We start from the raw sequence: 14255 nt of genomic DNA, 5'->3' as shown, positions 1-14255 counted from the left end.
GTAATGTGCATGTTGTTTGATTTGTGAACCAATAGAAGGATTAAATCAAGGTTATTTACAGTTATGGGTCCAATGCTTCACATGTGTTACTAAAAGGCACTTCAGCTGTGTCACTAGACATTAACAAAGATTTGTATTCAGTCTACATGACATTTTCCCATCACACATCTGAAAATACCTTATGTAGAAACCAATCGCTTCCCTGATGCAGAATTAGGAACGGAAAAGAGGCAATGGTCAAATCTTCACTTTTATATAGTTTCTTAAATACCTTCATGAAAGCATTTTTTTTCCTGGTGACTTAAAGCAGCCCATGGAGAAATGTAACATACTCCCTACCTCTATACAGTATAAAAGTTCATCCTTGTTATGTTTTTGGTTGATCCTTAATTCATCGTATCCTTGTTAAGTCACCTAGATTTGAACTGTGAATTCTTTTGCTTAGGGTCTGTTTGTTATCTGAAGCTGTTAACAAACTACTGTTAAGCAGTATCTTCTTAACTTTTGTTATAGTGAGTTAAGGTTATTGAATAACTAAGGCAACTGTATTGCACACATTTACGTTAATTCAGATGAGTTATGAAGCTTAATTGTTTGCTTATAGTGAAACATCTCATGTGGTTCCTAATGAATACCCAATATGTGTTTAGAACGCTCCCTATCTACCAGAAAAGAGGCTATAATTTTACATTATAAAATTATAGGAGCTGGGAGAAAGATAACAAATAAGAGAAATACAAAAGGAGAAACTCAGCTGCATATTGCTGCTAGGAGAGGAAATTTGTCTTTGGCGAAAACACTAGTACCATCTGGAATTTGTGTCAATGAACAGGACTATGCAGGTTTGAAAATTCTGATGGGCTTGTTTTATGATTCAGTTCGATATAATTTATAGTATATATGGTTTTACATAATTTGTGTAATTTTAGTATAATTGTGAGGAGGAAAGGAAGTCATTCAGCAAGTGCAAGCACAATAGGTGAATCCCTGGATTTTGTGTCTTAGCATGCAGATAATGTAGCCTTTTTCTCAGCAGGGGCATTAATTGACTCTTGCTCCTCTGCTGAAGACTGTGTTTTCAGAAATGGGTATGGAAAATGAACTTGACAGTTTGGCGGGAGAATTAATGCTGACACGCATGAATACATACACGTGTGAAGCACATTCACACAAATCTTACTTCCTTAGGAAATAAGGACAAAAAGCAGATTACAAGATCATTTCTTCTTTTTTCTACCTGAATGTATAATGGTTTTCTGCTTTGTAGTCTCAGAATGGATGGTATTCTATTCTGGATGCCTGGCTGACTTGATATTATAAAATGATAGTGGCATTAGAAATCAGACTATTAATATTATGCTTCTGAGTTTTTAGAGTCTTCTACTCTGTTGGGTTCTTTTCATTATTTTTAGTGGTGTAGTAGAAAAGTAAACAGTATTTTTCTGCTTAATATTGGATGCATTTTTTTCTAAACAGAATTACACAAGAAATAATTATCGTTGGCATTTCTAGGTGATTGTATAATATTTGTCTTAAAGAGAGTAGTCTGTTGCTTGAAGTAGAGCAAATGCAGCAAAATGTATCATCATTTATTAGTGATCTATGTGGATTTTTTCCAAATCAGATGCATGCTGTATGTGTCGCCTTGTTTTTATTAGGTTGGACAGCAATTCATGAAGCTTCCAATAGGCGATTTACTGAAGTGAACTTAGAATTACTGAAAGCTGGTGCTAATGTTAACAGCAGAAGTCTGGATGGTATTTTGCCAATACATGATGCTGTTTCTGGCAACAATTTGAAGGTACATTTTTCTTTTACATTAGATTGCCTGTGACTGATTTCCAGCAGAGGATCAGCAAAGCAAAATGTTTGTTTAAATAAGGAAAGTCAAAGTTACTAATACAATTTTAGTGTAGACTTGCGTTTAGGAAATAAACTAATATACTTTAAAATTATCAAAATTAGAGAAAGAAGTTTTCTTCACTAATGACAGTTGAAGTTGCACAGTTAGTTGACTTTTTCAGTGCAGCAGACAAATCAGAAAAATTCAGAAGCTCCCCGTGGTTATTTCCCACATACTGGGCTTTTAAAAAATAATAGTGAAATAGAGCATTCTCAATTTGATCATCTAGTCCAACTCTCCTGCCATGGACAGGGACATAATTCGTTAGACCAGGTTGCCCATAGCCCCATCCTGTCTGACACTGAACACTTCCAGTGATGGGGCATCCACAACTTTCTGGGCAGCCTGTTCCAATGTCTCACAACCCTGATTGTAAAAGATTTAGGTTTTGTAAAGAAAAAAACTCTAGGACTGCTGTTTAAAGCAACAGTTTTTCACTGACTGTTCTTTTCCAACCCAAACTGTTTTGTGGTTCTATAGAATAGACCATATTTCATTTGGAAGGAACCTAAACCAATCATCTAGCCCAACTGCCTGACCGATTCAGGGCTGACCAAAAGTTAAAGCATGTTATTAAGGGCATTGTCCAAATGCCTCTTCAACACTGACGGACTTGGGGCATTGAACACCTCTAGGAAGGCTGTTCCAGGGTTTGACCACCCTCTCAGTAAAGAAATGCTTCCTCATGTCCACTCTAAACCTCCCCTGGTACAGCTTTGAACCATTTCCACACATCCTATTACTGGATACCCTGGAGAAGACCTCAGCACCTCCCTCTCCACTTGCTCTCTTCAGGAAGCTGTAGAGAGCAATGAGGTCACCCTTCAGCCTCCTTTTCTCTGGACTAGACAAGCTCAGAGTCCTTAGCATGGATATGTCACAGGAAATGCCTTTCAGGTCTTTCACCAGGGTTGTTGCCCTGCTCTGGATGCATTCAAGAACTTTCACATCCTTTTTAAATTGTGAGGCCCAGAACTGCACACAAATAAATAAAATGGTTTGGCACAGTGTATTCCTGAGCATAAAACCAGATTGGCTCAAACATACCACTGCTATTCCTGTAAGAAGAGCTGATATTTCATCACATTTATCTTTTCTGTGAGCAAAGATAATGAAAGGGATTATTTCACAGGCCTTGTGCCAAAATATCAGTACGGTTCTTGCAGACATGTAAGCTATTATTCAGTACTGTGGAGAGAAACCAATGTAGAAGGTTCTGAACTTCTAGAGAGTATTGTCTTTCTGATACTTTTTGATATTTAGAAGCACTCTGAATATACGAAAGAAGAAATGCTAAAGATTGCATACGTATGAAAATTCTTTACCATCAAGGCTGACTTTGTCAACACGTCCATATGATCTGAATTTTAGGGAGTATTCTCATTTCGACATTTTACAATTAAGAAGACTTGCAAGAGACTTGGAATTAGGGAAAAAATCATCAGTGCAAGTAACCAAAAACCAAACCTGCTATTAAATACTTAAATGAAAAAAATCCTCTTCTTTTCTGCACTTCGATCTTAATACAAGTGGCCAGTTCCTTTTATTTTAGATATATGAAATTTTTTAATTGCTCTCTATAACAATACCATAAAGATGATAGGTTTAATGACAAGTTGTGAATTATTTGTGTATTTTGATGGAAAATTGGAAGTCTTAAGATACAAGGTGGACTTCATAATAGCCAATTAAACTTATTTGTTTAATTGGGATTGCAAGTGTAATGAATGTTAGAGTATCTTATTTGTACCTTTATTATTTGTGATTTATGATAGATACAACACATATAGTTGTATTATAAGTTCACAACAAGAATTACCACAATACACATCACAATAATATGTAACAGGCCACCAGGATTCTACTACAGCATGGAGCAAATCCCTGTGAGAGGAGTAATTCAGGGAAAAGTGCTTTGGATGTAGCTCATGATGATGAAATGAGTGAACTGCTGAAGTCTTATGATGCTATGGACTCTCTACCTTCTGTTGACACTACTGAAGTTACAGGTATGTTGGTTTTATAATGTAAATCCTGAGTCTTAAAGGAAAATCAGTACATTAGAATGCTGCTGATTTGCAGAGCTGCATATTGCCTGGCATTGATACCTTTAATTCTGTTAACTACTGAATTTTATTTATTTATTTTCAGAAAATAGGATACATGAGCTTGGTTTAGTTTGGGTTTTTATTTCCTGAGAGAATGAGATCCAAAGACCTACTTGCCTCTTCAGATTTTTGTTATTATTCGTATTTCCCTTCACAGGGATGTTGTGTTTTACTATGGAGTAGCTTTAAAGACTTATTTCCTTATGCTACCTAAATTTGATCTCATTTGCATATGCAAGATATTTTTTATATGATCTGCCATTGCATCTTTGTAGCCCCTATTAGCTAACCTAACCTATTATGTTCCTGCAAATTCATTTTAAATTCTATTTATTTTTTCTTAATTGCATAGGGACAAGAGATCCTTCTAGATCAAGAAGATCAGAATATCCTTGTTACAGCTACTGTGAAAATGATAATGCAGATTTGGAGCCGCAATGTGAGGAATACAGTGTGGTAAGTATAGATAATAGAATTTTGCTAAGCTGCTTTATAGTGTATTACTGCAGTGTTATTTACTGACTGAATAACATAAAAATACCATTTAAATGATTAACCCTTTAGAATGTATGTGGAAAGCATCATCATTCAGAGGCTTACGGTATATAAACTGTGGTTTATAGTGTGCAAGTGTGTGTGTTATCACTTCTCTCTGTTCACGATTTCTGTGCACTTCTGTTTGTTGTGCAAACAGTAGTTAATATTTATATACATTTCCCATTTCCTATGTGAATAGAAAAAAGCTCAGGAATCCTGAGGCTTTTCATTCCATTTCCAAAATGGCTCTTCGAAAGAATAATGATTTTTCTTCATGATAATGAAGGTATTTAGAAATTGTTTAATCTTAATTCAAAACAGACAGGAAGATTTTTGAACAAGTTGTATGTTGAGTCGGCTCTTGCTGGTATCTGTAGGCTGTCTACATTGTCTAGGTGATGCTGTCATGGTGAGATTCACTGTCTAATCCCTGTAGTGTACTCAGGGGTGGGACTGTCCTGGGTTCAGCTATGGCAGTCATTTTTCTCCTTTTTAGTAGCTGGTGCAGTGCTGTGTTTTGCACTTTCAGCCTGGGAACAACGCTGATAACACCGATGTTTTTAGTTGTTGCTAAGTAATGTTTACTCTGACCAAGGACTTCCTCAGTCTCATGCTCTGCCAGGGAGGAGGGGTTCGGGAAGCCAGGAGGAAGCAGAGACAGAACAGCTGACCCAAACTGGCCAAAGGAGTATTCCATACCACAGCACATCATGCCCAGTATATAAACTGGGGGGAGTCACCCAGAAGGCCCAGATCACTGCTCAGGTCGGGCTGGGTGTCAGTCAGCAGATGGTGAGCAATTGCATTGTGCATCACTGCTGTTTATTGTTTTCTTCTTTCTCCTTTTAGTTTTATATTCTCTCCCCTTGTTATTTCCCTTATCATTGTTATTATTGGTGGTAGCAGTAGTGGTCTTGTATTATACCTTAGTTACTGGACTGCTCTTATCTCAACCTGTGGGATTTACACTCTTTTGACTCTCCTCCCCATCCCTCCGGGAGCGGGAGGAGGAAGAAGGGCAAGAGTGAGCGAGTGTTTGCATGGTCCTGAGTTACTGGCTGGGCTTAAACCACGACAGGGGCCCTGAACATGGGCTAGTTTGAACGCCTAGACAAAACAAGAATGTGACAGCCCCTTGCAGAGCACACCTCTGGTAATATATATGTCTATGCTACTGGTGCCCCCATTGCTATCATCCCCTGCCTGGTATTACTTGAGTCCACCAGTACTTACCCTGCAGGCCATGCATCATGGCATGTTTTGTATGGTGCATTTGACTCTATTTCTTACCATCATTTCTGTATTTATTAACAGGAGCCTGCTGCTGCCATACAAGACGCAGAAGAGAAGCAAAAAGAATTGTTGCTACTTGAATTGAGAACTTCCAAAGATGCAGGTAGACATAAATTCAAGTTGTTTCACTTCTTCTTTTTTTTGGCGGGGGAGAACACGCATAATTATTGTTGGTAATACGATTATTTTAAAAATAGTAATGCATGTAATGCGTTTATAAATATGTTAGATGTATATTAGGTAAGAATGCACACTGTCAGCAACATTATTCAGTGACAAGTACGTGAGCCCCTCCATGGTCAAGAATACTATGCTTGTATGTAAAGTAATAGATGCATCATTTTCATTCTAGGGTGGCTGGACTTTCATGAGCATAAAATAATTTATGAGGAAATAAAGAAAAAACTTTAAGGCAGGCATTGTGGATGATGGACAGTTTCAGAAATATTGGTGCCCAGAGCTGTCAATTTGTCTTAGGCTATCAAATCTCATTTCAGATTGATCTCAAGAATTTACTAAGTGACACTGACTTCCTAGGAGATCATGATGCTTGTGCTGTGTAGCGATTCAAGCCTATTGTGTCTGTGCCATGACTGTCCGAGTTTGCCTTTAGCCGAAGCTGCCCTTGCTATCCAGGCAGGGCTGTTTATGCATACCCAGCAGCTTATGCCCATGGAATGGTTTTGCTTACTGACAGAAAGGAAGGGGGTTTTAAATTTACTTGCCTGCATATAGGGTGGAGCTTTCAAATTGTAATTAAAATAGTTGATTTTAAAAATACATTAAATACAGACTTACACTGATTTATAGCTTCCAACTCAAATTTGTGGTGTATGGACTGTTAATTAAAATTGATGTGTTTTCTTGAGAAATGTTTGACAAGCAGGTAGATGGTACAATAGACAAGCCTATAGGCAGACATCAGTGCAATTTCATAAATAAGCAAAACAGAACTATCAAACTTCTCCTATTTAGGGGAATAAGAGAAATGAGCATGGTGACAGTTACCACTACTGACAAAGGCACCTCTTAAACTAAATTACAGTTATTGTGAAGAGGCACAAGACTGAACAAGAACACAGAAGTACATTTACAAACTTAGAACGTAGAATAAAATACTGAAGGCATTTGCATGCAGTAAAACCTATTGTAAATAATAGATTAAAATTCCCTATTAAGCTGCCTTAATAAGAGTGATATTTTTATATTTTTGTATGTTACTAAGTAAGTAAATACTTGTACATACTGTGAAACAAGTTTGGGGAAACATTTTATGAATGACACTTTCAACCCTGTAATTTCCCATTTTTCATGATTATGGAAAGCTTGTATTTCCTGGTTTAGAATTTCAGGAATTACATTACATGTTTAGCATGTTATCCCAGTGACATTCACTGGTCATGACTTCTGAACTCTCCCTTATGTTAATAGCTAAGAGACAGGGTATATAAAGAAGAATCTATAATTGCTGCTCTTATTTTGGAAAAATATAGCTACATTAAAAATGTTATTAGTGTAATGATTTTCTACTGCTTATTGTCATCATCATTTTGATTGTATCAAATTATTGGACAGATATGTATATCCAGAGGCTGTCTCAGGTGCAAGATACTTTGAATGAAATGCTTGCAAAACAGAAAACAGAAAGGGATACCCTTGCTAAAAAGTACAGGTAAGTAAAATATAAGGACTGTATTTATAGGAAGCTGTTCTTAATAGCAATAGTGATAGAAGTTAGAAGGTGAGCATACAGTAGCATGCAAGTAAAACTATGTGGTTTTCATTCATATTTTGTGGAAGCGTGATCCATATTGGCTTCAGTTATTTCCAGTAAGAGTTTACATCCAGGAAGAACTTCAGAGTTTAGCTTGTGTATACTAATCAGTTGCTGTGCACACAATGAATACTGAAATTAGGTAGTGAACATAAAAAATGTGTGGAAAAATTCCTAAGCAGAAATGAGGAAATGGAGGTAGCGAGCAATTAGATTACTTTTGCGACATCATGGAGGAAAGCAGTAGCAACTCAGACACTACCTGTAGCATCCCTGCCTCCAGTTTTGTTTCTTTAGCACCCTTAGATTGGTAGTGTACAACCAAGAGCCCACAGAAGCCAGGTAAAGCAATGGCTTAAAGTGTGCTTGCAGGTGTTCCTTTTCTGTGAGGACACCTCAAATGTGAGCTGGGAGTGCTCACCTCAGTGTGAGCATGGACTGTGAATTGTCAGGTTCCTGCTGCCAGCTCTCACAAGGCCCCTTTGTACTTCCTTCTAAGAGGGACTACCTAACGCTGGTCATGTGGTGAGTGCTCAGCTAACAATGTAGCATTGTATTCAGTGGATGCTTCGAGTCCATCTGCTGAGAATGTCTACATATTGTTGGTGCAAGCAGTATTCATTTGGTCATGTAAAAGCAACAGTTCAGGTAGTACCATGGCAAAACACATAGGCTGGTTGAGCAAAGAGTCTGAAATGTTTCAGTCACAGACCATTTTGCCACCTGTAAAATGTAAAATACATAGATTACACAGATAATAAAAGAGAGGATTTTATGTGAAGTTAGGGTTCCACATCATCCTCATGAACAAACCAGTGACTGAATTAAGAAATAAAGACAGTAAAACTAGTATCTACACAAACTTCTAATATTGAAAGTGAAACCATTCCAGAGCAGAATGATAAATATTTCTCAGTATTGCAGATACCTTGCAGCTAACGGAACAGCTATTCAACAGTAATGAGATACATGCCAAATTACATTAAATTTCCTTTTTACTATATTTTGAACATTTTGTTTTTAACTAATTAGCATATGAGCTTTTGTCACCCAATACATAAATACACAGAAAATCAGGAGGCATCATCACATTTTCCATCTTTCTGTTGTTCAGTTAGTTACCCTACTAACACTTTTCCATTTCTGTCCCTTCATTTGAAGATATTAAGTTGTATCTCTTACCTAAGAAAGCTAAGAAAAAAAAAGCATCCTATTTGTCACTGGCTGTGAGTTGCTTTGCCTTTGTCATTTTAGTCACACTATTTTTGCCTTTTCAGTTGCAGGTTCTTCTGTACCAGTATAGCAATAAAGCAACAATAATTCCCTGAAGAAATACTGCTAGAAAACTGTGTGGAACCTAACTGGCCTGTGTAGGAGTCCATAGTTGTCAAGGCTTATGCATATCAGTGATCAACTATATGCTGATATGTTGATCATACAATGGATTCTAAACACATATGATAGTAAGCAATATCACAATACAGACACCAGTACTGTCACACTGTGGTTTGGGTGTCCTTGTTCTGCACCAATTAGTCTTGCTGTACCTCTGTTTTGATCTTCTCAACAGTCTCTCTCCTCTGAGATGATGTTACTTGCATGGCACTTCTGCTGTGGGTGGAGTTAAAAGCAAACCATGCTGCTATTCCTTTTCCCACACCATGTGGTACTCCCCTGTCTTTCCAGCATGGTGCCAGAGTGGTGGTGCAATGACTTGTCTCAGGAGGAACTAGGAGAAAAGAGTATTAGGCTGGTCTGGTGGCTCTTGTGCCAAAGGAAGTGAGAAAAATAACTCCCTTCCAGCAGGAAAGGGTGGAAGTCCTCCAGTGAAGGAGTCTCACAGGGAGACGAGCAAGGTCATGGGGTATTATTACAGTTGTGGCTTCAGAAAATGTTTTGTTGTGTACAGAGTAAAAACTCTGTGATAGTATCATCCTTCAGTAGTTCATCCAGAGCTCATTTTAAAAGGCTCTAAATAAGACCTGCAAAGACATTGAATGCATTGAACTGTTGTGATTTGTGGTGATGAAAGAGCAGTCAGTGATAATACAGACCCAGTTTTGGTTCTGTGAAGTAAGGGTGGTATAGAAGGACAGGCTATCACTGAAGTTTTGATGCTTTGCATCCTACTTCTAGACAGGACTCTGGAGTGTGTTGGGCATAAGCCTGGGATTAGAACTATAAACTTCATGCATGATAAAGAGATTGTTCAAATTTCAGGTGCTGGCAGAATCCTCTGAAACATATTCCTCTTCTTAGTGGGTTACGTCTGTTAAGCTATTTCTGTTTTCAATTTTCTACAGGGCTTCAGTAGAATCTTTTAAAAAAGGACCACTGAGGAAACAATTAGTTAACCTTGCTTCTAGACAAAAGAGTCTGTTGACTGTTGCCCAAAACCAGGAAATATTAGTTCAGAAAATACAGAATTACAGAAAAACAAAGCAAATGTTCAGTGCATCATATTCAGAGAAGCAGATCTCAAACTCAATTATTTCCTGTGGAGATGATGAAAGACAAAGTTTAACTGCCGATGAAATTGTGTGCCCTGATATAGTTACATTTAGTATGGGGCTTGGTGCCAGCATGCCTAATGGAAACAGAGTAGAAGCACATCTCCCTTTAGAAAATGGATTTCCAGCTCAGGACTGCAGCCAACATCCACACATCTGCTTGGATGAGACAGGAGCAAATAAAGAAGCAATTAGAAGCAAAGAGGCTTTTGATCATGCTTTGGCATCCGAAAGCAGGGTAAGAGAATATCCCTTCGACAACATGTCAAAGCTGACAAATGCTGTAGAAGTAGTGACGTTGCCTTCAGAACCTGCTGTTTCCACTGCTAAAACAAAGTGCTCACAGCAAAAAGACATTGATTGTGTAGCAATTGCAGAACAAGGAAACAAGTATTTAGATCCCACTTCAGTGACAAATGTATTAAATATTGTAGAACCCCAAAGCAGTGTTGTCAATAACAATGTCTGTCAGCCAGGCAGTGACTGCCAGCAGGTTCTTACACGTGAGGGTCTACAGAGGTACGTAATTGAGAAGGAAGATTTCCAGCAGCAGCAACAGCGAATAATTTTGTCAAAATCTACAAAGAACTTCCCTAATACTTTGCAGCAGATCTTCCAGTGTCGTGAGAATTCATTTAATGCCAACTTGGTACTTTCAAATCATACCTCAAATACAGATTATCCACTAAATCTCAGGGAGAAATCTTCTCAGAGCGATAGTAATCAAGAATGTGAACAAATCCAAGTGAGGTGTGGAAGAAGAAATAAGAAAAAGCTCCAGTTGATAGATCTACTTAAATTGGGAAAGATTAAGCCAGGAGAAAATGTTTTAGAATTCAAACTGCAGGTAATTACTGAGATATAATAATGTTACTATTAGCATATAATGAAAAAACACAATAACAAAGCAAAACACTGAAATGGGGAAAGAGCAGTTCTCATTTTTGGTCTGCATCTTCAGCGCTTAGTATTGAAAATCTTTACTTGCTGGTTACAGATAACTTTTTATGAGTTTGGAAGGAAAATGCTATGGATGGCATCTTCTGTTAGCCTACAGTATTAACACCCAGAATATTGCATATGTGGAATTTGTGTTTTAACTTCGCATTACCAGCTTCTTAACATTTTCTGTTGCTAAAACCTGTGTGGAATCATTGGTTGGTGTACATAGTGTAATACCTGATTTTCATGTTGTAAATAGCAGGAACATTAAGGTTTTTATGACTTAATGTGATTCTTGGAAGCAACTGTCAAGTCCCTCAAATAATGAAATGTTACATCAAGGATTTCATAGCACTGTGTTAGACACAAATATATGCAAAATTACTTCCTTACATGCCAGCTAGTTCCATAGTTTACAGCCTGGTATCAAACATATATTAAAAAAACCACAAAAAACAACCAAAAAACACGACCTCTTTTTTGCATACAAAAGCACATCCCTGTGCCTGCAAATACAGAGCAGATTTGTGAGGCAGCTGCCAGAGGACTGGCTTAGTATTGAGCAAATGGTTGAATTATTGACTGAATTCCCAGCTGTGAGCTAGTTAATTTCCAGGGCAACATATTGATTAAAACATGAAGGGTTCTTTTCAGCCAAAGCACCAGGTGTAGTTAATGTAGAAAAGACTGTTTTCTGCACCTATAATCTGCTCAGGAATGCTTTTCTTCTAAGAGTGGCCATTTCATGTGGTCTTCTGTTTTGTAATACAAGGCAGTGTGAATAAGTCACAAGCCTCTACATTGAGCCATGTCATAGGTATATACACATGCTTCTTTTCTTTAAAGGGTATGTAGTATTCCTCTGAACCTCAAGATGATTAAGTGGAAGGATGAAGAATTCAGTATGTTTACTGTCATTTATCAAGACTATTATCTGTGATACTGGCTTGATGCATGTGGATCTTAAAGAATTACAACCCTATATTGAAATGTTGTTTTTTTTGAGTATAGAAAGGTCAGCGATTTTTACAGGAGTGAAAATGACATTTATGTCTCAGAAGACAGTGCTCTAAGATAGAAGTTTAGAAGCCAGTGTCTGTTGTGTTGCAAAGTGGAGATATCAGTAAAGTGTCCTTCTTTATCATTATAGAGTTGTACCAAATAACAACATAGAGCTGGTACGTAGTCCTTACTTAAGGTTAGCTTTGGGCAGGCATAATGCAGTTTTTGAATGTTGAAGGCCTAACCTATGAAACAGTGAACTGGATTGAGTGTTCAGCAAAATAGTGTTTCGAGTGTTCATCAAACATCTTAATTTAGATTCTTATTAACACTCCAAGCCAGTGGATATGGTAGGATGCCAGTTCAGTGTTTGCTGGTGAATCATTACCTCTTACTCTGATTGTTTAACTTCATGCAGGCTGAGCAACCTTACTAAGTTCTAGCATAGTTTATCAACAACTAATTTTTTGCATTATTTAACTGTCTTAGCCTAACTGAGATCAGTGTAATAGAACCATAGGTTACTAAACTATAAATAGTATAAGCCATGTTTCTGGGGGTGCATATGTTTGCAGAACTGGGCTGTGTTAGCACTATCAAAGTGGCAGCAAGAATAAATACGTATTATGCTTTATTTTGCATAAGTTAATGCTGTCAGATTCCTCCTAAAACATGTAATTGGTGTCCCTTGACATAAGTGAAGTTTATATGCAGATATGTTTCATTTTTTATCACTGCTGGAATTTCACTGTGACATGCATTTGTTTCACACGTGTAAGGAAGATTGCATTTGTGTAACAGTTTTTTGTTGCACAGAATTGCCTCTTGTGAGTTCCTGGGTTCATTGTTGCAAATTAATTTATTCACAGCCTTACTATGTCTAAGAGGAACTAAGATGCAAAACCAGTTCTGATAAACACAAATAGGGAGAGTTGTCCTCTGATAGTGGTGTTAGTGTGGCTAAAACATCTTATTCTGGTGGAATAAATTGTGTTATTTTACATACAACAGTTCTCGATAGTGGGGGTTTTTTTTCTTTATTTTTCAGAGAGAAACAGAATTAGCTATTTTCATCTATATTGTTCTTCAGTATTTTTTTTCATGTTTTAAGGATGTTAATTCAGATTTGTTCATTTATAAATTGAAAACTACTTCTTGACTTTTATTTTTCAGGAATTTAGTTATAAAGCCACACTCTTAAACAGTGGCAAGATCAGAACCAATAAGAGACAAATAATGCAGAATCCAGTTCACTGGGTTAAAGATCTACTAGGAAATGATATTTATGTGACATGGAAGTATGCATGGAATAAGGTAGGCCTGAATTTACTCCCCAAAATAGCAATATATTACTAACCTGATCTCCTTACTGTTCTCAAAGCAAAAGAGGGTACAAGCCTAAATTTAAAAAAGTCTTCTTACTCTTAATGAATATGCAGCAAAGAAAGACCTCCGTAGCTGTAGCTCTACAGTGATGAACTAGTCACAAGCATTGAGAGAATGTGGAATGCCCACTTCGTAAGCTATCAGTGCTTTGAAAGAGTAGTTTTAAAGATGATTAAGAGGCTGACAGAAAAAGCTGAAAGGTAGTTAGAATGAAAAGGACCAAGTTTACTGAAATGTCAGCATGTCAGGGACAAATGTTGCAAAAATACTGGTGGAGTTTAAGAGGGCTTTGCAGATGTGTTGTGTTACGCTTTTTTAATGTAGAATTCAAATTAGCAGAATTTCTGCTTGACCTTGACAGACATGGATTAGACTATTAAGTGCATAAACTCAGTTTTATGAGAAATATTAAATTTTTACACCTATCAGAAAAAAACACTAATTAAAATTACCAGTTATCCATCTAGATATATTTTCACAGGTTACATATCTTGGGACACAGTTGTCGAAATTTATTGAGGAAGGAGTATCGGTTTCTAAAGACCCAGAATTACCATCACAAGAAAGAATGCCTTTGGGTATGTACCACTTGAAATCTAGTATTCACCATGACTGAAGCATCAAAAGTGATTTCTAAAGAGCTTAAGTTCAAAATTTCCTGTGTTGCTTCCTGATCTTTTTTTTTCCTGGACTGCATGCTTATCACAGATCTTGGGCTTGAAATTTAGATAGTGCCAGAAATTACACATGATCTCTGAAGAAGTATGTTTCTTTCTTCCATTAATTGGTTGTGTGAAGAG

General features: G+C 37.2%; 1 protein-coding gene across 1 annotated transcript in view; it reads left to right on the top strand.

The window, feature by feature from the left end:
- ANKRD31 (ankyrin repeat domain 31) overlaps positions 1-14033 on the top strand; it is a gene marked incomplete at its 3' end in the record, with an annotated part of 36746 nt that extends 22713 nt beyond the window's left edge. Inside the window, exons 11-19 of the mRNA XM_010017074.1 lie at positions 715-842; positions 1659-1801; positions 3753-3912; positions 4364-4467; positions 5863-5944; positions 7417-7513; positions 9919-10972; positions 13243-13383; positions 13937-14033. Coding sequence (XP_010015376.1) covers positions 715-842; positions 1659-1801; positions 3753-3912; positions 4364-4467; positions 5863-5944; positions 7417-7513; positions 9919-10972; positions 13243-13383; positions 13937-14033 — 2006 coding nt within the window. The remainder of the gene's footprint in view (positions 1-714; positions 843-1658; positions 1802-3752; positions 3913-4363; positions 4468-5862; positions 5945-7416; positions 7514-9918; positions 10973-13242; positions 13384-13936) is intronic.
- Positions 14034-14255: the final 222 nt, after the last annotated feature.

Source organism: Nestor notabilis, unplaced genomic scaffold (assembly GCF_000696875.1).
Source record: "Nestor notabilis isolate BGI_N333 unplaced genomic scaffold, ASM69687v1 scaffold9470, whole genome shotgun sequence".
Classification (NCBI taxonomy): Eukaryota; Metazoa; Chordata; class Aves; order Psittaciformes; family Psittacidae; genus Nestor; species Nestor notabilis.
This window is presented reverse-complemented; position numbering and strand designations above follow the sequence as displayed.